This window comes from Triturus cristatus, chromosome 9, assembly GCF_964204655.1.
Source record: "Triturus cristatus chromosome 9, aTriCri1.1, whole genome shotgun sequence".
Taxonomy (NCBI): Eukaryota; Metazoa; Chordata; class Amphibia; order Caudata; family Salamandridae; genus Triturus; species Triturus cristatus.
Genome location: NC_140592.1, coordinates 347,083,306 through 347,110,721, shown reverse-complemented (window position 1 = coordinate 347,110,721; position 27,416 = coordinate 347,083,306). Strand labels below are relative to the sequence as shown.

General features: G+C 43.4%; 1 protein-coding gene across 2 annotated transcripts in view; it reads left to right on the top strand.

Annotated features, from left to right (window-relative positions):
- Window positions 1-27,416, top strand: part of FANCD2 (FA complementation group D2) — a 1,050,809-nt gene that overhangs the window by 148,264 nt on the left and 875,129 nt on the right. For both annotated transcript variants that reach the window (XM_085625116.1, XM_085625117.1), the window contains exons 18-20: window positions 9,589-9,696; window positions 15,194-15,303; window positions 24,423-24,480. In XM_085625116.1, the coding sequence (XP_085481242.1) occupies window positions 9,589-9,696; window positions 15,194-15,303; window positions 24,423-24,480 (276 nt within the window). The remainder of the gene's footprint in view (window positions 1-9,588; window positions 9,697-15,193; window positions 15,304-24,422; window positions 24,481-27,416) is intronic.

Sequence of the window (27,416 nt, the reverse complement as noted above, 5' to 3'; positions counted from 1 at the left end):
TTAAGACTTTATGATTGAACACTATTTTCAGGAATGATCAGTTGAGGATTACAAATTCTTACATTTGTGTTTATTTCCACAAGAGAAGCAAAAAGGATCCTTGTCTTGCACAGACTTTGATAGCTTTTCTTTTGATGCCCGTATAGTCTTAAGTTCACAAACCTGTCCCCTTGAATATAATTCAAATCACAGAGCCTATTCATAGAACACTCAAGCTTTGGGAAGTCAGAGTTTCACCAGCCTGTAGAGTTGGAAATACAGAGATGTTGAAAAGAATATTGTGTACCACATTAAGGATTAGGTGCTGGAGCCAGAACTATATAATAAGTAAATGTTTTCTCTTGTTTTCAGATAGCAATGCTCCTTAAATGAAGGCCTTGCCCAATTGAGTGACTGGGCAGAGTGAAGATATTCAGTGTCTGTTTCTCACTCTCTTATGGGAATAAGAACTTTGCTGTGGGTTAATTAAAACCCTTACAATATAAAAACGCTGGCAAGATATTCTTAGAAGAAACATTAATTAAAGTTGTTAAAGTTAAAATTAACATTTTGCTTAAAACTCTGCAAAACTTCTCAGCAGTTAATGTTCGACTCGAGGGCCGAGTTCTGGTCAACAGTTTGTCAATGGTCGACAAACTGTTACTGCGTCCAATGATTGGGTATCGCGCTGCTGTAGTGGGGTGTGCTTAGCGGCACCGATGGCTTCCAACAGATTTGACGCCTTGATGACAAATTTTGTTAACCCAATATTCATCTTCGTGTTCGGGTTAAAAGCTGCTATTATGGCTTGACGGCATGATCGAATTCCGAGCCTTATCCATTCTTCTCGCAGTAAAAATCGTTAAAAGGTAAGCATTGCGGGGCATAAGCAAACTATATGTTCAATTCCTTCAGTGTGGTAGCCGCACAGCCTACATTGGGTATGACTGTCATGGCGGCGCCATTCTGGAAAATTCTTTAGAAAAGGCCTTTCACCCAACCTCAGGGCCAGGAACTTTTGTTTCAAATAAAGTGCGAACGTGCTTGATAAATGAAGCGGTACACCTCCTGGTTTAAAGTTGGTAATCACTGCCCAAGCTTGTTTCCTTCTTGACAATATTGCCCTATCCGAGTGAAAGGACCACAACCTAACACTTCTTAATAGCTGCTTTTAATGCTAGCTGGGAGGGGTTTGTTCCCCAGAATTCCTTAATACCGAGTAGTTGTAAACTGTGGTCCAGGTGGAGCCGATGTTTGTGACTGGCATGACTTTTCTGGATCATATCGAATTTTGCTTTCTGTGGGAGAGCGGGTCGGACAAACAGACGAGGAGGCTGTATATAGTGGGCCAGTTGGACTGTTTTATTTAATACAAAGAAGTCAAGGTATTTCTCCAGGTATCGACTTTGGGGTTCCGCGGCTATTGTTTGGATCTTCTTCTTTGATGGCTCTGGGTCTCCTCCGTTTTCAGTTGGGGTGTGTCTGTGCTGGATGGTCCTTCCCCGGGAGGCTCAGAAGAGGAAAGAAATAAAAGGGAGCCGTCAGTTGTTTCTAGGTTTTCCCACTCTCCAGACAATACTGTCACCATCACCACACCCAGTTGGTGTTTTTTTAGGGGTACCAGGGTTTGAAGGGAATGTGAGATGGGGTTGGTTCTTGTGAGGGAAGGCAGTGGAGGAGTAATCTGAGGTGTCTGCTGTGCACAGGGGTAACTGGCGAAAAGAAGAGGGGGTGAAATAAAGGTGCCACAAATTATTATGAGCTGAGTTACTTCTTACTCTCATATATATTGCGGTAGAGAGGATGAAAATAAATGCAACCCTCCTAGGGGTATAGTGCATTCTCGCTCCCCGGCCGGGTGCGATAGTGAGGATAAAGGAAAACAAAAACGATACGCAGTATAAAGAACCCCCCCCCCCTTTTATCTTACAAACCTCCCACCACCCTCCTGTACACCATTAAACCTCCCGCTTCCCCGCTCCCTTTTCCCACTGATCCTGATCACTCACCGGCCCTGCCACAACTCTCCTGAGTTGCGGCCGCTCTTCAGTCACCTCCGGTGGGTACCACCAGTCCTCGCACCACGTCTCGTCTTCTTCTTCCTGTTCTCCTGCGGCTTCTCCTTCCTCGTCTTGGTTCACTCGGCACTCCTCCTTCCTTCTGGCTTCTTCGCGTCCCTCGTCGGTTTCTCCGGCTCTTTTCACTTCCCTCAAGGGACCACTTTCGGGGTTGGCTCCGCCTCCTTCCTCTCCAGCGGTGTGGGTGTCACGACGCTGTACGGGCAGAGGACACGAAGGAGGAGTTACATTTGGAAATAGCGTCTTTCCGCGTTTGAACCCCGTTGCGGCCATCCTGACTGGTAAGCCATTGCGAGAAAATGTGTGTGTAGAACCCGGCATCAGTCACGTCAGGTTCGGCACCCCCTCACATTTCCCTGTGCTGATTCTAACGAACGCATTGTTCAATGTATGGTTTGCAGTAGGTTTGGAGAAGTGTGAAAGAACCCGTTGCTTCCATTCGTCCAGATTACAAGGTTAGTACATTATGAAAGATGACCCCGGATTTTGATTCATGGTCTGTGAGAGTTTGCCCTGTGTCACTCTACACCATTACAAAAGTACAGCCTCTGGTTGGATGCATTCTCCTCCAGTTTCTTTCTCTTTCATGACAACCGTATTTTAAGATGATGGAAGCCATTTTTGTTTCGTATTTGGATGTTACTCCAGGCCTTTTAACCAATCCAAAAGGATGACCGTGATCATGAGAAGCAGACGACTTTCTCCCTTCTCATCACACTGATGTTTGTCTACCTTGATTGTCGATGGCCTGGAAGCTTTGGATGACTCTGCTTTGGATTCACCTCTGGGGCCCCCCAACAAAGAATGTACCTCCTTTGCTGTAGTGGTTCAGAAAACAACAGAGGTTTTGGAACTGCCAATCCTGACTTAGGAGACTATGGCTGACATACTGACAAAGATACTTCCACCTGGGCTTTCCACTTTTAAGCCTTTGTGCATTCGATGAAGCCTTAGCATCTTCCTCGAGACCCTTTTCAGCCTCAGCAGTGATTGCTCCATTGCTAGGTGGCATAGGCCAGTACCTGGGGACTCGAAATTTCTTCCGAAGTACCCTACATCCTAGTCTTGCAAAATACTTATAAGGATAATTCAAACTCCTTTCTCATCAAGCTGCCAGACAAGGTGTTGGAACTTATTGAGGTAGTGGGCAAGAATTGTTTCCCCGCAGGCAATCTAATACTATGATCTTTAAATGACTTGCTCTGTTACCACACTATTTGGGACATGCTTGGTTGAGGTTTTGCCTACATTGCCAAAGGAGCTTCGTAATTTCTTTGCTCAAACAAATCCCGATAACCAGTATGCAGCCAGACAGTTCTTATGCTATAGTTTGGGCACAGTCACTCAGTTGTCTGTACCACTGGAGCCAGCGTCATCACCATGGCCAAACCTAAATGTACTTTATCCGATTTCTTAGAGATGTCCAAGCTTACTTGATGGACATGCCTTTTGACAAATCTCAGCTTTCTGATAAAAAAGATGATTCTGCCGTGAATGTTTCAACGATAGGAGAGCAACTGCGCGATGACTGTTTGTCTTCCCCAGCCCCTCCAGAAGTTCAGTTACTCTTCAAAAGGAGCAGCAGCATTGGTCTTCCTCCTATTTCCCATGCACCATATCAAAACTGTTACAGTTCATGCCTCGAGCAGACAAGTAGGCCCAACTAGAGCTGGATTCATATTGCCTACCAGACTGGCACTTGATCACCTCATACCAATGGGTCCTACAAATTGTCCAAGTTAACTATGCCCATCCCTTTCTGCATGCTCTCTTCACTTCCCCCCAGGTTTTCTCACTTAGTTCCGTGGATTATGCCCATATCATCTCTTGGAGGTGCTGATGTTGCTCACCAAGGATGTGATTAAAATAGAACCTGGAATAGGGAGAGGGATACTACTTGCAGTACTCAGTATTCCCCAAGAAGGATGGAGGCATGAGGCCAATTCTAGATCTCCGGTTTCTGAACTTGTTGCTCAACCAGGGAAAGTTCAAAATGAAGACACTTGCACAAGATCTGCTGGCCTTGACTCACAAGGACTGATATCATCTTTGGATCTGCTGGGCATTTCCATGTTCCAGCTTTGCAGTCCCTCTGGAAGTATCTACACTTTGAAGTGGAAGGCGACCCCTTTTGGTTCAATGTCCTTACATCGGCCCCTCTGGTCTTTAAGAAAGTTTTGCTAGTGGTCACTGTCTATCTTTGCAGGTCGGGGATACATGTATTCTTGAACCTTGATGACTGACTATTAGATGCAAGCTTGCCTCAGCAAGTGTCAGATCACTTGCAGAGCACAGTGCCATCATTGTCCTTCGAGTCCAGTACCCCTCTGTAATCTTTCCTGGACCCTTCTGGACATGGTCGCCCTCAAGGCTTTTCCATATCGCTAGTGAGACTGGGGCATTCATGGTATGATTCCGATGTTTCAAGCGTGAGCTACTGATTCAGCCCTAATTGCTGCAAGGCTCCTTGATCTGCTAGCATCATGCATCTTTCTGGTTCCTCAAGGTCAGGGACGCATGTGGGCCTTCTATTCGAACATTCTTTGCAGCAGGCCTAACATTGGAGAAGCATCTTGGAGAAGATTTGTATTTCTGAAAAGAAAGTGCAGTACCTTCAGTGATAGATGATGGATACCATTATGACGTGAAGCAGGCCATTCAGCAAGCCCACTCCAGCAGTCAAATTGGTAATAGAAGACTCATCACTCGTTGGGAAGGCCGCCTGAGCTATGTAGAGATCAGAGTTAGCTGCTGTCCGGTGGAACAGTACCATCACATAAATCTACTGGATGTGTGTGCCATTCATCTGGCTTTCAAGGCCTTTCTGCTTTCACCTAAGGGCAGATAGACCAAGGTAATCTGGACAGCATGACTACCATGTGTTAAGACAACTAGAAGGACAGTGTGGACTCTTACAATCTGTTTGGAAAGTGTTGAGGTTGTGTCTTGTGCTGACACTTGGGGGATCTCTTTTAGGCAGTCATCTGGCTGTGTTGCTCAACATCCCTAGAGACTGTAGAGGATCTAAGCTGGCATCATCTTGTGACCACAAGTGCGGAACACAGCTCATTCCGATAATGTGATTCTTCAAATGAAGACATGCCCAATGAATCACTAAGCAATCTTTAACATGGCCCAGAGGAAAATCTTACTGGACCAAAGACAATTTTAACAAAAGAACAGACAATTTTGTCTACAAAAGGTAGATAGGCTTCTCTTTACACTAGGTGAATTAATGAGTCCCACACCCTGAATATATGGACTTGGTGGAAGGATGGCGAGCAGCCAGAATGTTCACTACTTCAGATGGAAGATCGAGACCTCTGAGCTGGTACTGGCTGGCCACCACACATGAAAGTGTAGATTGTGGAGGACCTGGCCTGGTATGTCGGACTGGACAGTTCACATTGGAGCATGGTCAAGACTGATTTGCATATATGACTGGTCCAAGCAGGTGAGAAGTTGTGCAAAATAACAATATGCTGGGATGCGTAATTACCAGTGGCGGAGATTAATTCAAGCATTCCATCCATCGCTTTTTTGTATACTTCACTGTGATGCCCTGAGTGGGATGGGTATGCCCAGACATGGGTCCTGTGCACACACTGCTACTTGAACCAAGCTATACCCAGCTGATGAAATTGGTCTTGGGTTGCTTTTGTTTAGGTTCAGAGAGGACCTAGCCTGGTAGTTTGGGCTGGAGTGTGCCCGTTAGAGCAGGGTCAAGACTGATTTGAAGATGGCTGGAACCAAACTGAGGAGGCATGCTGTGCAAAATAACGATAGACTGGAATGCGGCCCCAAGTAATTATCAGTTGCTGAGATTAATTCAAGCATTCCGTCATCACAAGTATTTACTGGCATTTTTTTCTTACGGTTATAAAACCTTTAAAGCTAACAAGGCAATGGAGGTGTTGTGTATGTATTTATTCATGTTTTACAGTGGTGTTGAACCCTAAAACGTTTCTAAGCTATATTAAAATACAGTAGATTTCTCATTCAACCCTCTTTAAAAAGTGTTTTATATGTTGCTTATTCATTAGGTCAGCTGTCAGCATCCTCTTATGATATGGAATTTTGCAGTTGCAGGAGAATTCATCAATGTTTTCTCGATCTTCTTTGTTGGCAGATTGAGTGAGGCCATCGTCCACATCTCATTTTAACACATGCTGCTGATTGTTTTCGGACATTTTGTCTCATTTGGCAGTAGAGTCTTTCAAAATCGTTTCTGCTTAAGTATCTTCTTTTCAGCTCTCTCATGAGCCCTAGCTCAGACTATACATATTGGTGACCCTAGTCGAAGAGGCTTGGAAACATTGAAAGATTGATACCCTGTTAACACCTCAAGTCTTGATCTTATGGAAGAAAAATATTACTCTGTCAATTTATTTTACCTACTGCTGAAAACATCAGCTTCTAAAGAATATTTGATATTAAATATGAGTACAGCAGCACTTTCCAAGTGGCAATTTCCTAAAGTTTGCTTCAACTCTTATGACAGGCGCTGTTTCTCTGTTAAGACCCTTCTAACTTCAGATTTGTTGCTGATGGATTTTAGACTGTTGCCCTCTTTTAGTTTTTTCCAAGAAAATTCTGAAGGATAGTCTATTTAGCTAGACAGGACTATATGTGTGGTGTGCATGCTATAAGTGCAGTTAGTTGTCATTTTTTCACATCTATTAGTTCTGCGTAAGAAGTTGACTTTTATTCCAGTTCCTGAAAGTTACAAAGCAAGGAGTGAGCCCACTACCAGTGAGTTTCTGAATAGTCCTAACATTCATTAATGCCTTCTTACTTAGTCACCATTAATATGGAAAGCAATACTTTCTGGGTTACTTTAATTGGTGAAGATCTCTATTGACTGGCTATGTTCTAGCTTTCATTGCCCACCAATCATTTTGCCAGATCTTTGCTGGTCCTTTCTTTGCCTTGATAGAAGATATTATTTTCAAACTGGAGGCTTAGAGAGGGCAAAAGTTCTATCCATGGTCTTGATAGTATTTCAAAACTGAGATGAGCATTAAACTGCATGAGGCAATGACTTATTCTGGTGTAGGGGAGCAAGAAGTAAATTTTAGCTTATTTCAAACAGGATGTTGCTCCTCATAGATGGGTAAGCTTTCTGCTGATGTAGTCTTTAGGAAGCTGCCTTTCTATATAGTGCACCATAATCCGGTTACAAAGAGGCTGCAAGCAGGGTCTGGGGCACTAGTCCATGGGAACCTACAGGGGGCTCGACCCTTGAGATCCTTGGGCACTTAGTGGCACCTTTGGTCCACTTCTCCTCGGCTCAGTTGCAGTGGTGTCTTTTGGTGTTGAAATTCTGTGCTGGTGTCACTCGCGATTGGAGGGGCCCACAGAAAGAGGCTGCAGGGGCCAACTGGAAGGGCAGTCTGGGCAAGGTAGACCAAACAGCTTGCCTTTTGTGGGTCTGGGGACCCTGTTGGCACTGTCACCTCCCTTGGACTTCGGCTCGGTTTGCGGGTGCTTTGAGGCGTAGAGTGGCGGCAGTCATTGACTCGCTCTTGGTCTTTGTTTCTGTTACAGAGGAGCTTACAGGATAGCTGAGCAGCTCCCAATGTGGATCTCACTGTCCCTGAAATTTCTCGACGTGCAGGTCGGTTTTCCTTGGCGTTGGTGTCTGGTCTGGGCACCACAAGCCGTGGCTGCTGCAGAGGGTCCAGTAACACAGGGATTGGTACTGTGCAGCTACAGTTGGTTCTGGCACTTGGAGGGTGGACGGGGCTGACCTGTGGTAGCACTGCTACCTCTTCCTGGGCGGCTGCTGTGTCCGTAGTCCATCTAGGCGGCAGGTTGGTGTACCAGGTCTTGCTCCTTTGGTGCCTGTTGCTGCAGGAGAGTAGCTCCTCTGCTCCAAGCAATTTTCTCTGGCAATTGATGAAGCACTGCAGCCCTCCGGGTTTCTTGAGGTCTGCACAGCGGCAGGACAAATCAGTTGCTCCACGAGAGTCCAGTGTAATAGACAGGCCGGCGGGGTTGGCGCCAAGTCAGTCGTGCTTCTCGGGTCAGCAGTCTGCTTCTACCACTCTTTCTTTTGTATCTAACAAAACAAAATCTGAAGATCTGGTATCAGGGGGTCCCCTAAATACTCAATTAGGGGCATTAAGGGTAGTGAGGGGTAGTAGCCAATGAGCTACTTACCCCTGGGGTCACTACACCCCCTAGATGACCACTTCCTGTGAGAAATGGGTATCACCCTGTCCCAGAATTCCTAATTCTACCACATGTAATATGGTGGGAGTTCTAAAGTCGTGTTCACGCCAGACTGGATCACCCTAGAGGTGTGTCCAACCTGGCAATGCAACATGTCTCCTGCATAGCTAATTTTCCCGCCTGTCCTGGCGCCAGATGGCTTCAGGGCAGGGTGGTCGGCATCATCCTGTGATAGAAGCCAGACTTGCGTACCTAAAGGCGGTGGGTTCTTTATAGACCCATGCCTTGGAATGCTAATTTTACACACTTCTGGAGGAGAAGGTGATAACACCTCTCTGCACAGCAGGCATTGTTCCTGACCTCCTGAGAGCGAAGGCTCTCACCCCTGGTGGTCCGAAACTTGTCTGTGGCAGTAGGCTGGACTGAACCTATCAGCTAGTAGAGTAAAGGGATGGTAGGTTTCAGGGGGTACCTCTAAGGTACTCTCTAAGTGTATGCATTAACAAATCCAACACTGGAATCAGTGTGGGTTTCATAATGAGGTGTTTGATACCAAACACCATGTGTTTCAGTGAGGGCATAATGTAGCTGGGGAACTTGTTTTGTCTAGTGCCCAGTACATACCTTAAGATTGCGTCCTTGCTCACTTGCAATATCTAGTAATATAACTAAATATCACAGGGGCACATCTGCTCATGCAGATTTGTCCTCACATAAAATATAATGTACCCTGCCTTAGGGCTCAAAAGGCCTTTTGTAGGGCTGACTTACATATATTAGATGCAGTGACTTTGGCATGACACACCGGAGTGTGTCATGTTTTTTTCACTCATGGTTTGCACCATATCATGCAGCCTGCATTGGCAGTCTGTGTGGAATTTGTATGTCGGTCCCTTAGGGTTGCATGTCTGCAGCCCAGAGGGACCCTCTTTAGTACCCCTGCCCTAGGTATCCGGAGCACTATTTACTGGGGACTTGCAGGGGTACTAAATTCCTTAGCCAATTGTAGCACAATTAGACTTTACCTTATTTGAAGGAAGGAGCACTGGTTCGGAGGTTTGGTTAGCAGGCCTCAGTGCACTGCCAGAGTCGAAAATCAGCATCTAGTAGCTAAAAAGGGCCAAAAAGTGTGTGTGGGGGGGGGGGGGGTAACTGCAACAAAAGCCCAGTTCTCTACATAATCACATACAGAGATTTCTTTGAACAAATGCAGTCTGATTTGGCAATATAATATAAATGGTTAGTGTTTTGCCTAGGTTCGTAATTTCTGACATAACATCTTCTTTGTAAGTGTTGCAGTCTATTTAAGAAAATAAAATGGGTCTTCTCTAACCATTGTCTATTGTATTTCATGCAGGGCATCTTAGATTATTTGGATAACCTGAATTCTTCACAAATCCGAAAACTATTTCACATTCTGAGTATGCTAGCATTCAGCAAAGGACATGGGGGCAGCCACATCCAGGTATGTGAAAGAAATAGCATCCATATATATGGTACAATGTTACAGACCTAAAGATAAATATTTGTTTTATAATATGCCAACATGTCTCATTGCAGCATATTCATAACACTGAATTTATTGAGTAAAAGTAGAGTATCAAATAAAACAAGGCAAAAACGAACATAGAAAAAATAGGAAATTAACTATTTGATAGAATTATTGTGGTTCACATTTTAGTCATGAGGTTTGCGAATCGTAGCAATTCTTCCATTCTCCTTCAGTTAATTTGGACAGGCAAATGGCAAATTGTCTTCAATTGTGCTTCCTGGCAATTGGTATTATGATTACAGACCTTTCTTCTGCAGATTCCTCACCTTAAGTATATCCTGCCGGGCATCAGACTGGCCTGGAAAAGCTTTCCTAAGCAGTAGCTCTCCAGTACCACAAGCTGTTGGTAGGTGGCTCGGGCCATGGTTCTGCCTGCTAGACATGTTGCCACCAGCAGCTAAAACACACAAACCTGCCATCTGCCTCCGATCCTGTTTTTACGTCCCTCATCCGCTCGGTCTGCAGCTCGCTCTGCCTGTAATTTAGAGGTCCCTGGGTTTAAACCCTGCAATAGGTGCTGCTAACTGTTGTCTTTTTGGATCCTTATGATCTCTGCATGTAGTGTCTTGGATAAAACCATGATGCTGCAGCCTGCCATTTGTGTTCTCTGATGCACCTGAAGGCCATTAGGAAGTGCAGGGCCAAATTGTTGTTTTGGGCAATGGCCCAGAGGGATATGCCATACCATAGCCTCCTACTATGCTAAGTCCCAGATGAAGGAACAATATATCAAGCAGTCTTCTCACAAAACCACCATTGGAAGGAAACATTCAAGGGACTGTTCAGAGTCATGCTGCAACCTCTATGCTGGGCTCTTCCTTAACCTGAAGCAGATTCCAAAGTTACAGAAGATTTAACTGGAACATCCATCTTCGTCTGCTGACCCAGCAGAGGTGGAGAAAATCCATCAAGTGATGATTGACATCTTCTCTGGTACACTTTGAGGTATTTCCCAAGGATGGGTACTTTTCGATTCAGTGTCTCCATAGACTTCCTTGACACCCAGAAAGAATACCCGTATCTCTCCGCCATCCCTGCCTATCCACTGCCATCCACGCCATTTCCCAGGAGCTGATTTTGGGGATGCATTCAAATTCTTATCTGTGTCACCTTCAAAGTTGGCTGAAAATAACCTGGTGGTGCAAGAGAAGGACACGATTTGCCTTCAAGAACAATCTCTTCCTAGGGCCCAGACGTTTGTGTGAATGTCAGTTATTCAGCTACAACTCCAATTCCATAAACTCGCTAAATAAGGATTATGAGCAGAGTGAAAATGATGATTCAGAGTCCGTCAATCTGCTTTGCTTCCTCCTTACCCCAATGTGGGTTTTTACCTTGATTTACAAAATGCCACAGATCTGAACACCTCTCCATAAAGTAAGATCCTTCACCCATATGGTGCATCGATAGAGGAAGTATCTTTCTTTACCACAGTATTTAAAGCTGCATAAATTCTGGATTTCACATTGCTCTCCGAGTTGGCAAAGTTTAACATGTTGATGAAAATCTTGCAATCTATTTCTTCAGTTGCAGAGCATTTGTTCCTAATTCACAAGGCTGTACTGGAACCTGTCTTCGCTGCTTCACAGAAGCCCTTCTTCGGCTCAGCAGTCCACAGAAAAATTGCCACATGTCTGTTCCGGATAACCCAAAATGCTTTACCTCACACCCGTCACCTGAGAGTTTGGTGGCACAGGCTGTCTTGCAAACAGAACTCCAGTGCCTTTCCCATTGCCTGGAGATGGGGAATCTTTAAAAAACGGGATGCCTTGGGCTGTCTTATTTGTCATACTCCTTACACAAACTGTCTGCTTAGGCTACTCTGTACTTGTCTCGTCGGAGCCGGCTAAACTGGTAGCTGTTAACCTAATAAGCCTACTAGTACCATGCAGAAAATCTTTTTTGTATTGGTCAGTGATGGCTCAAAACAGGTTCTGAAGTGAGGCTTTGGGATCTGCTTTTACTCTGGTGGTCCATGAGCATGGCTGCCGTATTATACCAACAAGCCTGGATGTGTTGGCTTTTCAGGCGATGTCTTGATCACTGTGATGTACTTGTCCTTCAGTGGTGAAAAGGCTGACTCCTGCCTGGAAAATTTCAAGAAAAGCAGGGCTGTAGCCTGCTTGCTGGACCAGGCTTTGTCTGCAAGACAGTTCTATCAGCAGAAGAGAAAGTTAAGTCTTACTCCAGAGCTTAGCATTACAAGCAGAGACAACCCACCAACCTCGCACGCAACCTGGGGTTCATCCTGGACTCATCACTTTCAATGACCCAGCAAGTCAACGCTGTCTCCTCCTTCTGCTTCAACACCCTCCGCATGCTCCACAAGATCTAGAGATGGATCCCCACCGGAACCAGAAGGATGGTCACCCAGGTCCTCGTCACCTGCAGGCTGGACTACGACAACGCCCTCTACGCTGGAACCACGGGCAAACTCCAGAAAAGACTTCAACGCATACAGAACGCCACTGCACGCCTCGTCCTCGACATCCCCCGCCACAGCCACATTACTGCACGCCTGAGAGACCTGCACTGGCTCATAGTCAACAAAAGGATCACGTTCAAGCTCGTCATCCACGCTCGCAAAGCACTCCACGACGCCGGACCAACATACCTCAACAAACGACTCGCCTTCTACACTCCCAACCGCCAGCTTCGCTCCGCTGACCTCGCCGCCGTCCCATGCATTCACCGTACGACCACCGGTGGCAGATCTTTCTCCCACCTTGCCGCCAAGACCTGGAACACCCTCCCCATCCACCTGCGACAGACCCAGGACCTGCTGACCTTCAGGAGACTTCTCAAGACTTGGCTGTTAGAACAGTAGCAGCATCCCCCCACCCTCCTTAGCGCCTTGAGATCCTTGCGGGTGAGTAGTGCGCTCTACAAATGCTTGATTGATTGATTGATTGACCCTTTCAGCTGGCCCCAGTACTTAAGCAAATGTACTGATCCTTTTGAGATAGGAGTGGATTGAAAGGTCACAATCATCAGCAGATGCAGCCCCTGCATCTGTCTGTCAGATCATCTGCCTCAAAACCAATCTGACATCCTCCACTTGCACAATCGTCTTCCGATGGTTAAGGAACTCTCACTCTTCCATCAGGTGGCAATCGATCTCAGTAGACATCTTTTACCTGTTGAGTAAAGGAGCCATGTAAGTGGTGCCTGTAGAAGAAACCAAACACTACTGCAAACATAGTAGATTTTTGGTTGATGAACATGGCGTTGAAACTATCCTTTTTTCACAGTAATTTTTTATTTAGTTTTTGCAATACTCTTAATGTTCAACAATTGTAAGGGAGCAAAAAAGAAAGGAAGTCAAATGGGATAAATAAACGGACGTCTGCTTACCCCACACCTGTCATTATAACCATGATACACTTACCAGCTAGAGATCAGAATTCAATTTTCCTCAAGAAGCATGTATTTAAGTTTGAATGCCCGACGTTACACTATGCATTCATCATCCTCTGCATTGAACTACACGCACTATTCTACGCCATAAACTGCAGCCCCCTCAATCTAATGGTATATGACACTGTAGTATCAGGCAAGCAGAGTCACCCCTCTAAGCGTAGTTCAGGGTAGGTAGTCATATATTCATTCACTTGTTCAATTTGCATGTTCTAAACTAAGAGACTTGCTCCATTGCCAGAATGTCATATTTTTCTGATAGCACTCTGTAGAATTTAGAGGGGTTGGCATGTTTTCATGTTACTGCTTAATGTTGTTCTACTGGCATTGCAAGTTGCCAATATTTTTTAATTCTTTCCACACAATAAATCTCCGTTTCAATGTTGTTGTGGGCCTGCTTCCTATGCACAAATGGTAATTAAACAGAAATAAACAAGAGCAGGAAAACTGGCTTTAGTCTCCTTCCCAAGCTTTTTATAAATGGTTGTATCTAGATTAAATCAATTGAGATTTGCCCCTCTTTTAATACGTGTAATGGAGAGCATCTCCCATTTCTCTGTTGCCTCCCTTGGGTTGAGATTTGACCCACTCAGCCATTCATTCACAATTATTAGGTGAAATGCCTGATAACTGGATATTAGGAGGCCCAGTCCACCTTCAAAGAGGGGCTTAATGCACTGGGTCACAGGCTATTGGGGTTTGGGGTAGGGACAATATTAGAATATCGCACCTGTGCGACATCTAGTTCCATCATATATTGTATTCTTTCCCTGAGGTACCCATTTTTCAGATATTTACAACTCTGACTTCCATGCTTCCTTACATCGGGCCACCATTGACCTCCCAGACATTAATCTACCAGAGGCTAAGCTACTGAGTGTGGACCTGTAAAGACAGAAGGTGTCGTCACTCTACCGCTCACTTCTAACTAGCACACACAACACCTTTACAGGAGCTAGCACAAGCCTTGAAGCACCCCGGTCTCTGTACTTCACCTTACCTGGTCCATTACTTGCAGCTTTAATGTGAGGAGGGGCTTCACTGACAACACTAACCTAAGTGTCTTCATTGCTACCAGAGTCCCAGCCACCAAGTTTCTGCCACTTCTCTCATGAGGCAGTGTCCATTCCGTGCTCCACTGCCCAGTGAGCTGACGCACATGGGAACACCCCGTTTTCTCAGACTGCTTCGCCCCAGACTGAAGTTTTCTCCCAGGGTCTTCCACAGCACTTATGAATGAGGGGGGACATTCCCAACACTCAGTAATTTCCCAATGGTTGGTAAACTCTGGCCACAGCACAAACACTAAAGGGACATGTACAAGGCCACAGCAGACAATCGCTCTTGGCATTTGAACTTACTACTAAAAGTGTTCAGGTAGGTGTGACCCAGATGATACAGGGACAAAAGGGGTCTGTAATGACTCCTCACTGATCTGCTCACCACTATAGCTACCCACCCATGTTTGAACCATCCTTAATGTTGGCAAGAGTTAACTGCCAGTCAGGCTGACTAAAAGGTTTTCAACTGGGTGACCGCTATGCAACAGAAGGATTAGTTCAGGTGTCTCTGATACCTGATGCAGAATGCATTTCAGAATGACCGAACCTGAGATTCTGTTTTAAAAATGGAGAACAATGCAGCCATTAAATAGTTGGCAGGATAGTGTTTGCTTGCTGGTGGTAGATGAAAAGGTTCCAGGAAAAATGTCACGTTGTAGTTGGATACCTTGGAACATCTGAGGGACATTTTGGATCAGAAAAGAGAGATGACAGTTACTGTTTTTAAATTGATTGCACAAAATGGCTTTTATGAGCCTCACTCTGTAATAGTAGTCAGTTGTTCTCAAAACTGTGACTTTGTCTGCCAAAGATGTTTATGGTGAAACGTTCACTGTCCGCACTGTGTCAAACTAGATTTTTCACGTTTGGATATGATTGGAGAATATAATTTTTATCTACTTGTTATATTTGTAATTTCGTTTATTTCACAGGACGATATGCACATTGTGATCCGAAAACAGCTCTCAAGTACAATTCCAAAGTATAAAAGGATTGGGATAATTGGTGCAGTCATGATGGTGGGCAGCATGGCAACAAACAGGTGAGTGTGCAGGGGGGGTGGGTAGGGTCATCCTGCATTAGAAAAATAGTAATCATTTTGAATATTGGTAAAATAATCCTGGCCCCCTGATATACCTCCTTTAATACATTGTTGTCCAGAGATTTTCATGTTTGATTTTTTGTATTTGGATTATTGGAAAAGTAATTTAGCTTGGGTAGATATTGCTGATTTAGGCTATTTTTTTTTATACAACATTTTTAAAAATGGCAGATATGTTGCAGTGATGATGTAATATTTCAGGGACCGTGAGACCTATTAACTTCATTTTGGTGCAAAACATAGGTTTTGGGGGTCAAGTAGTCTTAAAGAGACCGAAAATAACTCCTCAGAGCAACCCTTCCACCATTTTCCAAAATGGTGGCTGTAATAGAGGAAGAAGAGACATATATAGAAATTAAATAATAATGGTTTTTAATCCTTTTATGTATACACCAAGTAATGTTTATGATCTGAATATGAAAACTACATAATGTTTATCACTCCAGTTAGATACATTTTCAGAGTTCACTTTATTTTGTTTTGGCAATCGCTCATGGTACATTTGCAGAATGTGTAACATTTGAGAAAACCATAGAGACGGGGACATCTCTCTGTAGCATATGTTTTGCTAATACATTTAAGTTCTGTGGGTAGAGGCTTTAGACATTTTGTAGGTTTTAGCACACCAAGCACAACACTAAGGTAAGTAAAGGGTCTCAGGGATAAAAAGTTTAAAGACCAACGCGGGCGAAATCCCCAGTCAATAATATATCAAACATAGCCCCCGGGTCTGACAGACTCTCTAAACGGAGATCAAAAGCACAAACAGTACAACTAAATCACTCCTACAAAAACATGGAAGGAGTCCTATTTAAGTGGACTGAATCCCATCACCCGCCGAGGTGGCATGCTTCATCGTCTGGGATATCCTCTTGGTCACAAATCCTAGTGCGACCAAGGGCTAAAACCCCCTCACTGTGAGGGAGGAGCTCAAGGATGTTTTGGTAGATGAGATTGTTGGATCTCCTAAAATCCGAATAGATGTGAAGCGTATTGCAGTGCAAAAATATGTAAAAAAGGTGAAGTTAAAATTGGCTACCAGGAGAAAAGAAATTTTAAATAGGACTCCTTCCATGTTTTTGTAGTAGTGATTTACTTGTACTGTTAGTGCTTTTGATCTCCGTTTGGAGATTCTGTCAGACCCGTGGACTATGTTGTTGATATATGGTTTTAGCACACCATCAAGATCTTCCCAGCCAAATTCACACATCTTTCTCTACACCTGGTATGGTCCAAAACATTTACACATCTTCCTATCAAGTAGAATGCTCTTAATGTGTCCACGTACAGCATATGACATAGGTGGATGGTCACTTAGCGGGACTGATCTCTAGAACTCACTGTACCGAAGATAGTCAAATGTGTTATAGTCGGAACTCATTTTCCACACACGCACAAGGTAATTTTCTATGTCTTTAAAGTCAAATTCTTCTTCTGTCTCGACGAATCCTTTTAAAGAACTTCACAGGTTCAGCAGTTAAAGCTCCAATCTTTGTTCCAATTTTGCTCATAGTGTCATCACCCATAAGAATATGTGCCCTGATAAAAACACTGTTCACAAGGAACGCATTTAAAGAAAAAATAATACATTCTAGCAGCTATTAATCTATCCTGCTTAAATCAATTAGAACAACCAATCTACAGTAGAGCCTTCATTCAATAAGGCAAAAATATATATTATCCCAATTTTTATTTGTCAAAAGGCCCATAGAGCTTCATTTCAAAGGGTAATTCTTCTCCCTACTGACTGTAAGAAGACTCTGAACTAATAGAAGAAACTCCACACCTTGGGCAGCCATTGTGGTGATCGTCCCCAGACATTTTGTCCTGAAGAGACCCTGTAATGCGAGAGTGTTGAAACGTCGTCAACTTTATTAAAAAGAGCGAGCCCTCAACTAAACATAGTTGTCCTTGAAAAATATATTGTATTTAATATTCGATAATTACTCCTCTTTAATTTACCAATAACCACCACCACATTTCCGTTGTACCACTATTTATACTTCACTGACTTGGTTATGGTCACTACACTGAGGCTAACAATTCACTTTCATATGTGATACATGTATACAGTGTATATACACAGACAATTGATCTTTTATGCCTTTTTGTATGTTTAAATTTGTTTGGCAAAATAAATAACACTCACCTTGGCTGAGGTGAGGTTGTCAAAAAATCTCTGTTCTATGGGCCTATTGACAAAAATCAATGTGATAATATATTTTTTTGCCTTATTGAATGAAGGCTCTACTGTAGATTGGTTGTTCTAATTGATTTAAGCAGGATAGATTAATAGGTGCTAGAATTTAATATTTTTTCTTTAAATGAGTTCCTTGTGAACACTGTCTCTGCTGATAAGCAATACCCGGTTTGCAAGGACAATTGGGTCGCTCTTATTTTTTGTAAGAGTTGATAAGAACACTGGGCATCTCTTGGTCATATTTCTTGCACAAAATATGAAGAGGGATTAAGTGTCTTTTCTTGCCTGTTCCATAACCTATCCATAACTCTGACAATCCTTGACTTATGAAGATTGCAAGAAATCTAAGTAGCACAATAATATCTGTGTCATTTGACAGTACAATGACTCAATTGGAACCATTTCAAACAGCCCACTCAACATGTGGCACAACACAAAGGTCAGCTTCCTCCAATTTGCTGTTAAGTTATTGAACAATATGTCTCGTACCTTTTGAAATGCATCTCTGTAGTCACCAACTCCTCATTGAGCATCATTGCACTTGCAATAATTGGAAATTCAGTGTTCACTGAAGCATCAGCAATGTTTTGGCGAGTTAACATCTCCAAGTTCATCTTGTTCGATGTTGATGACCAGAATTTATGAAGTTGCACAGGTATAGGTGTCAGATTTTTGATGCATGCTAGGTCAATTGCTCCACTTGTAGACATTCATCTGTTTCCCTCACATTCTTTGACAGATAGTTCAAGATAACGGTCAGAGGATGTGCAGTTCTTGCAAGGTCCACACTGACTTTTATATCTGCAGAACAGTCTGAACGACCTTTCCGAAGTTTTGCACGGATGAAATCTTGGCCATTCGCAATTGTCACATATTGTCCACAACAAAAGCAGTTTTCAAAAAGGACTCCTTTTCAAATTTTAATTCTTCAGGGGATGAAAGTTTTTTTTGTGAGCTCTTGTACGAGTTTGTGCTTCACTGCTTTGGTTGCAACATCTGCATCAAATAATGCGTTTGTTGAAGATCATGTGACAGAATGTCCTTGATAAATTCACCCCTTTCTTTTGCTACAGCCATCTCTCTATGTACTTACAGAAGTTATTTTGTAGCCATTTTTGTTGCGGCTGGTTGGAGAACCTCACACTATGGTAATTAAAGCGTGAAAGTTTAGCTTTAGTGATGTCAGACAGCTTTTCTCTTTCCATAAAAATCTCTCTTGCTTCAGTTATGTGTATAGTTTCAATCCATGTTCCAGGATATCTAGTAGACTTGTCTTTATATCATTATCTACATATTATTTGGTCAGGAAGTTGTGCAATGTCACAGGCTCAGTCATTTTAAAGGGGGTTTCTTGCTGCTGCATGAAATGAAGATGGCTGTCAGCATGTTTATTAAAACGTTCCCCTCTTTTTCCCAGAACTTCGTGTGTGGAACAGTTTCACGATGGTCCATTAATTTGGGATTTGTCATCTCTCTGAAAACATTGCAAATAGAAAGGACTTCATGGGAAAGTAGCTGCCATTGAGCAACATATTCACTTTTACGTCCCTGACCAACAATTCTGTTGGAACTTTTCTGTGATCTCTGGATCATCTGTTCCAGTTTAATATCTGGAGCCACAGCATTGAACCTTCCCTCTCTGGCTTCCACCACAAAATGAACAAAAAACACAGAAGGGGCAGTTACCTAAAAGGGGGAAGAGGGACGGTAGAGCCCTTAAAGGTGGAACAAATGGAACGACCAACTGGACCTCGGGGATCTGAGTGATCAGATCAAAGTGCCCTCACACACCTGGTTGGGTGTCACGCTTCATCATCGTGCACTGCAGTGCTCAACGGGCTCCTCAAGGGGGCTCTTTAGCAGAGATCTACTGATCGTTATGCCGTATGATGGATGCAAGTGAGCGGGTGAAATAGGGTGATGAGAAAGTGGTTAGAGTCTAAGGGAACCGGGAATTTTAATAGGGTGATTTTCCCTTGATGCATTAAAAACAAAGGGGCTATCTAAGGTGATAATGGACTTTAATAGCTATGGTGCATGTAAAGTAAGGTCTACATGTTTCATGTTTCGGATGGCAGGAGGATCAATGGCATTTCATCTGGACCAAGCTGACACCTACCATATAGAGTAAAAGAGTGGGACCCAGAAAAGTTATATAGGGTACCCACTCAAATGGATTGACACTACACCTGCTGTGGTGCAGCTAAGGGAGTTTTCACCTAAAGGAAGAAATAAGAAGACGGTCCATCAGGGAATTGTCGCCAGTCAGGAACTTTAGGTTGACAGTGTCTCATATAATGCCTATGGATCACTATAATGATGCCCAACTGGTGCAGCTCGAATTAGTGAGGACGGTTATCACCTCAACCATCAACTATGTACTATTTTATAAAAATCACAAAAACCCCTCCTTTGTTATTGATTTAAGTTTAGGAAATATGATTGTGTCTCCATCCACTGCTGTGCTATGAGTGACTAGATACATCAAGTGCCTATAAAAGCATCAAGTAACCACACACATCTATTAATACGTTTAACTGATATAGGGTAAACTTACCATGACAAGTGGAACTCCCCTTAGGATAGGCAGAGGACCGTGCCTAGCTGTGGGCAGATAAAACTGATGCAAAGCAAAAAATGCAGGTAAGCATAAAGTATAGTTCAAAGCAGTAAAATGTGAGGAAATACCACAGTACTTTGAAAAACTCATGTGAACCTCACGGTATAGTAGCCCCGAGACCTAACCTTCTCTGCCGTAGGTAATGAGTGAGGCGGTCTACGAGCTTTTTATAGAGGGAGGTAAGTGAGTCAAGGGGCGCCCGGTTTGGTCACATTTACAGAAAAATTTATAAACACACGTTGAATGTACCTGTGCAACACAAAGTTTTAAAATACATTGTTCATTGCAAAGCCAACTGTGTGCACAGTATCACCTCTACAATCTCCCTGGTGCCCTCACTCTACTAATTTAAATTAAACAAAAAAAATATAAAAAATGCAATCTCGGAAGGGCAAGCAAGCAGTGTTGTGGGAGGGGTGAGGGGGTTGGGAGAGACAGCACAGGGAGATTAAGCGTGAAGCGGTATTTTAAATTAAAAGGAGGAAAAAAGCAGACCTCTAGGCATACAAGAGAAGCAAGGTGAGCTGTAGAAAACTGGTTTCATTTCTATTGAGACTCAGAGCTGTTATTCTGGTGCATGTTATACCCAGGGGGAGAGGATGTGGGTCAGCGGTCAGAGCTGCCGACTCGGCGCTGGGGATCCATTTCAAGTCTCGACATCGGCTCAACATTCTGTGATCTTAATCTCCCCCCATATCCGTGCTTTATTCGCGTTTGCCAACGGTGTAAGCATGCACGAACAAACTCAAATGGCTGTATCGGGCTCTATAAAGATATCTGGGCATGTGCACTGAGTTACATACCTGCAACCAGAGAAAAGATAAATAACCCACTAGTGCGGGAAATGCACCTCCATGTTTAAGTTGCATTCGTTTTACCAACTGATTATGATATTTTTAAAGTTTTTGCTCGCTGTTCATTAGAAGCTGAAGAAATAGCGATCGCAAAATTTGCCCTAGAATATGTTGTGCAACTCCTAATTGCCCTTCACCCAGAAAGTACCACATTTACAAACAACTTTATAAACGCCCACTGGATGTACATGTGCAACACACAGTTTTAAAATACATTGTTCATTGCAAAGTCAATTGTGTACACAGCGTCACCTCTACAATCTTCCCACGTGCCCTGCGGTCTACTAATTTAAATTAAACTTAAAAAAAATATATATATATAGATCTCAGAGGGGTGGGCAATCAGTGTTGTGGGAGGGGTGAGGGGCTGGGGAGACGGCACGGGGAGATTAAGTGTGAAGTCAGTCTTTTAAATTAAAAGAAAAAAAGGAAACCTTTTGGCATAAAAGAGAAGTAGGGTGAGCTGTAGAAAATGGGTTTCAGTTCTGGTCAGACTCAGGGCTGTTATTATATAGCATGCTATCCTGAGAGGGAGAGGTTGTCGTGCAGCGGTCAGAGCTGATGACTTGGGGCCTGGGGATCCGTGTTTGAGCCTCGGCTCAACATCCTGTGATCTGTGATTCTTGGCAAAAAAACATCAGTGATGTGTATTACCACATTCAGCAGTACCACCAATTCAATAAAGAAAAAAATACTATGCTAGTAATTCAACGAATGCTTGAGAAACAAATCATGGACATGTCTTATTTTCAAGAGAAACCAAGTAGAACACCATATTGACAGTAATGAACGTGCCCCTTTGCAAAGTCACAACTGGTGTGGAAGATATGTACTTTGTGAGTAGCCAATAAGTACATAATTCACATATGGGGGAAATTAAAATAGTGCACAATAATTCAAGAACTGTAACAACAAAAATATAGAATATGTAGTGATGTGCCCATGCAACACAGCATATATTTGAAACAACAATCAGGAAGTGAAAGAAAAAGAGCATAGCAGAGCCTTGACTAAAAATTGGGTGCAAGGCAATGACCGCTCTGAGGGCACAGTTTAAGGAAAAAGGGAATGTGGAAAAAGATCTAAAATGTTTAGTCCTACAGTGGATACAACTGAACAGCAGGGAAGGAAGTTACAAAAGAATTCTACTACAAAGGGATGGTAAGGACGATTTTGAGGCGATACTCAGTCTAATATGGCTCAGTTAAATCCCTTGTGTCATTGTCCACTGTAAACTGTGGCTGTTCATTGGTCAAAAGGCTTACGAGTTCCTCCTTAGTACCGCCTTGTCTCATTTTGTAGCCTCCCATGGCAACACCCCCTGTTACTGTGTTGCTTGGTAGGCTTTAATTACAACCTCCGAGCACTATTTTCTCAAATAGCTTTGTCCTGCCTGCTGTTTCTGGCAGGATACGCTCTCTCTTTTTTCGTATTTACAATGCAATACGTCTCGCATTTGCGAGAGTTTAAGCTATTGGTATTGTAAATGACAATGCCTTTTTTTTATCTGTGTTAAAAACAATACATAAGTAAAAGGTATTGTCATTTACAATGCAAATATCTCAAACTCTCATAAATGCGAGACCTATTGCAGTGCAAATGCTTGTTACATTTTGGCATGCAGTCTTTGGAGTTCAACTTTATTTAGACTTTCTTGATGGGGTGCACTTTCGAACTCTGTTTTCCTAATTTTTACTGGTTCTTATTTTGAGAACTGTATTTCTGTGCTCTTAACATCTTAGAGGAGGGTGGATGATCTTCGAGCTTTGTCACTTAAGTCTCCTTGTACTGTGCTTTTTCCAGGCAAATAACTGTTGATGATGTGGCCCACTCTCCTTCTTAAGGTAGCGTTACCTTTCCGCCCTCTATCAAAATAATATTGTTTTTCTTTCCTCCTCATGCTCCCATGGGTTGGGCAGGCTGTCATAGGCTTTACCCTGGATGGGTACTGCGTTTCTGTAATAACAGAACTAAAGAGTGCAGGCTCGATCAGTTACTTGTGGGATTTGCTACCATAAAGAAGGGGCGAGTGATGCTGAACTGGACTGTGTTTCAAAGTGTAATACTGTGAATTAAAATCTCTTATGCCTTGGGCCAAAAAGACTCTTCTAAAGAACTGAGGGCTTATTCAGCCAGAACACAGAAGCCACTTCTGCACTGGCTAGAGTTTCAATGCTGGATGACTAAAGATGCAAGTTTGTCTTCTTTGTATACCTTCTTGAAACACTGTTTTGTAATCAGTCTGTTGGCAAGAAGCCAACTTTGCTAGAGCAGTATTGCAGAATTTCTAATAAGTTAATATTATCGTGTTTCCCAGAGATCGTCCCAATGATGGGTATTGTGTGAGTCGTTGAAAGTTAAGGAATCTGCAGGCAGAAGTATCCATCAGAAGAACAAGTTATTTACCTTCGGTGTGGCTCTTTCTGCTAGATACTATATCTTCCAACAGATTGCTCATTGCTCTTACACCTTCCCATGCTGAGGGTTTATTATTTCTGTCTTTGTCTATGCACAGACACAGCTTTTATATGTGCCCCATACCAGTTCTAGGGAAGTTAGGCAAGCCTGCGGCTGAAACCAAAGCTGCGCTGCCTAGCTACAGTAATGTATTTTTCCTGATCCAACCTGCTGCGTGTGCAAAGATGAGGAAGGTACTGGGATAAATTATGTTTACTAGAAAAAGCATTTCCGGAGGTAAGTAGTTTATGCTTTGCAAATTCAAACCTTTTTATTAAGCATTTTAGGTCTGCGGCTACCTTTGAATGGTTAGCAGTAACGTGGCTACAGAACACGTGATGACAATCAAGAGGACATGCCTTTACAAATAAGCTGTCTCTCTGATCTCTCTGATCTTGGCTGTATAAAGGCACAAGTAGGGGATGTTTGTTCTTTCAAGCTTCTTCAGTTGTGTGCTTCATGTACTTTTGAGCATGCCCTGTACTTGAGTACTTGTTTTAAATTATCTACACTGCTATGATGGAAATGAATGTCTATTATTGCCTTGTACATGTTTATTAAACCTATTCACATACATGCAGATCCTTTGAAGTCACTTTCAAAGATTCCCTACGACGGTCTACTAGTCTTCCAAGCTCTGCTCACCCATAATCAGAAAAGCACAAGCACACCTTCACGTTGAATTAATAATTTGTTTTTATATACTGAGGAGCATTTGAATGTGTCATTTAAAGAGCTGAGTTCTGCCTATTGTTTCAAGCAATATATTTCGTTGTAATTGGAGATAACAGAAGTGCTAACATTAATTACAAGGTCCCTTATATATTTTTTATAACTTGCCTCTGCATTCAACTAAAAATCATAATAACTTTTAACAATATGTTTAACTAGAAAACTCCTTAAGATGTGAATTTCTTACTTATTTCAGAAATAAAAATGAGGGGCCATCTGAGAAAAACCAACTCAGCAATGAAACATATAGACAGGTGGGTTTTGATGCCAATAAATGGTCAAGCATGTGAATTATTCTGTCATATCGATGCACAAACAGTTTTTCAAACATTTAATTGCACAGTTTTGTTTTCATTTAAGCTAACATTTGTATAGGGTATCCAGTTGAAGTATTAGATCAGAAGCAATGGTGTTTGCCTGCTACCACTCTGGTCACAACAGATGCGCAGGATTCAGAACACTGGAATGTCTGTATAGGTTTATAATGCTTAAACTTAAATAAAAAATAGTCCTTTCTCTCCATCCTCTGCATGTTCCATTAAAACAAATTCACACTACCTACAGCATTGGTAATTAGATATCCCAAGGAGGCCATTCCAGTTTTACCCTGAGTGTGAGTTAGGCTTTCCTGTACAAAATGGCAAAATCCTGTGTACTATGAGAAAGTTATTGTTAAGATTAGGATTAATATTGCAGTTATTGCTGCATACCACTGCCAAATATTTACTTAATGTTATCGATTCCGTGGGAACGTTTTGGGCTTTGATTATACATGTTAGTCAATGTTTAAAGTGACCAACAAGGACAGTTTCCACAGCCTTAGAATGTGATCCTGGGTACATTGATTTCTTAGCATTTAAATTACTCCATTAACAAATTCCATTATTTTGCACTGTCTGAATAAGAGGCGTTTGTCTAAATAGCAGTACATAACAGACAATCTAAAAAATGTGTATTTAATGATGCCAATATTTGCTTGAATTTTACCTTGTTAGCCTTGTCCAGTTACTTATGAATACCAGTGCAGTCCCAATTTCCACTAAACTTTATTTGATCTAATTGATAAACATAGATCATAAAAGTATACATATAAAAGAGGAATAGACATTCTTTATACCAGTGCTGTCCTATCTTGATGTAGGTTTACAACTCCGGATAGGTTCTCCTTTGTAGCCTAGGTGCTGAAGTTTTATTTATTTGTGGTCTAACTGATAGAGACTTCTCGCTGCAGATTCCTTATCTTTGAATTCCCCCAGGCGTCAGACTGGATCTGGAAACGTTTGAGCAAGCAGTACCCCTGCGCGCCGTTGGATGGCTCAGTTTGGCTCCGGTTGACGTCGTCGTTAGCGTCAGTTATGACGTCGCGGTCACCTATATAGGCGCCACCCAGGCATGTGGACGTTAGTTCTTTTCTGCGCCATCTAAGAGCTGATCCAGATTAGAGCTATCCCTCTGTCTCTTTTTTGACAGATTTAAAAAAAAATTCGATTAATGTTTTCTGTGTATCAAAGTCATGCCGCTTAGAAGTACAGGGTTTAAACCGTGTGGCGCCTGTCACTGCGCCATGTCGGTAACTGACCCCACCTTGTATGTCTATGGTGCCTCCAGGGCGACCACGATAGGAAGTTGTGCTCTGACTGTCGGGCCATGGTTCCGAAGGCCTTAAGGGAGGGGTCTATGAAGCTCCTTGCGACCCAGCAGTCAGCATCGGCATGGATTGGGATCAGCACGGGTAGACCTTACTCGACCTTCCCCTTCGCTGATCCCAGTGACAACGCCCCTGGGGTCGGCCATGCCCCCAGTCGACGCCGTCCCCATCCTCATCCCCGAGATGGACCTGTAGCCGGACCGATTTTGGTCGATGTCGAATCTGACGCCGGAGGGTACTTTTGTTCCCTTGTTCATCCCAGGTGTTTCCTATTGCCCTGAAGGTGGTGATGAGGACTGAGAGGGGTCGCTGGGCCCTTTGACAGACCAGCTGGAAGAACCGGACTGGAGAGAGGAATTGGGTGACGCCAGTGGTCTGGACACTTCACCAGGCCTTGGCATGCTTTCTCCCCATACCATGGCTCTTGAGGAGGGAGTGTCCTATGCTGTGGTGTTGCATAGGGCAGCTGAGGCCTTGGGCTTGGAGCTTCCTACAGTGGCACTCAAGACTAATCTCCTGACGGAGGTGCTTCAACCTGCGGCAACTTTCTCCGAACCCCTCCTGCCCTTCAATGAAGTCCTCAAGGACGTCCTTCTGGGCACTTGGTCCAAGCCCAGCAGAGGGGCTCCTGTGGAACGGACGATTACCAGCCGTCACCGCCTGGCCCCGGGCGATCCAATTTTCCTCACCCAACACCCTTCCCCCCGAGAGCTTAGTGGGCCAAGCTTCTTCTTCCAAGAGAGCATTCCCTTCTGCACTTGCTCACCCGGCTCCCAAATGGTATGGGAAAAGTGTCCCAATAAGCATACTGTATTTACCGACCGCAATGCCAGACTGGTAGAAGAAAACATTTTGTTCCCAAGTGACTCAGAACATCTGCCTTTTCTGGTGATGTCCAGGCCAATCTAATGGAATTGCCGTTTGATGGGACTCCTCGTGTTTGGAAAGAAAGCGGTCTTCGCCTTGGAGCACTTCAAGAATTCTTGTGCTATGGCCAGATCTTTGGGCCTCTTGGTCAAATCTCATGGCCAGTCTAGCTTTCACCCCTTTTGTGGCACTGGAAGGGGTTTTCAACCTTGTCAGCCGTGTCCCATCCTTCGTCCTGCACAGACTCCCCAAGTTGTACCTGGACGCAGACGCGGTTCAATCTGACCTCGGAATGGTAGCAAGAAGTCATCTGCCACCCAGCCTTTGGCAGCTGAAGCTTCTAAGCACTCCTAGTTTGAGTCTGCAAGACCATTTTACTCCAGTTGGAGGGAGAATTCAACAACATCTCCTCCACTGGAGGCCCATAACATTGGGCAGATGGGTCTTGCAGATCATTCAGGAGGGCTGTTCTCTTCCTTTTATTCCTTGTCCTCCTCCTATTACGCCAATTCAAGAACGACTTGTGGGGAATTATCTGGCTTTACTCCAAGAGGAAGTTACAGCTCTTCTGGCCATGGGAGCAATAGAAAGTGTTCCGAATTCAGCAGTAGGCAGTGGTTGCTACTCCAGCTACTTTCTGATACCGAAAAAAAACATAGGGTTGCAGCCCATCTT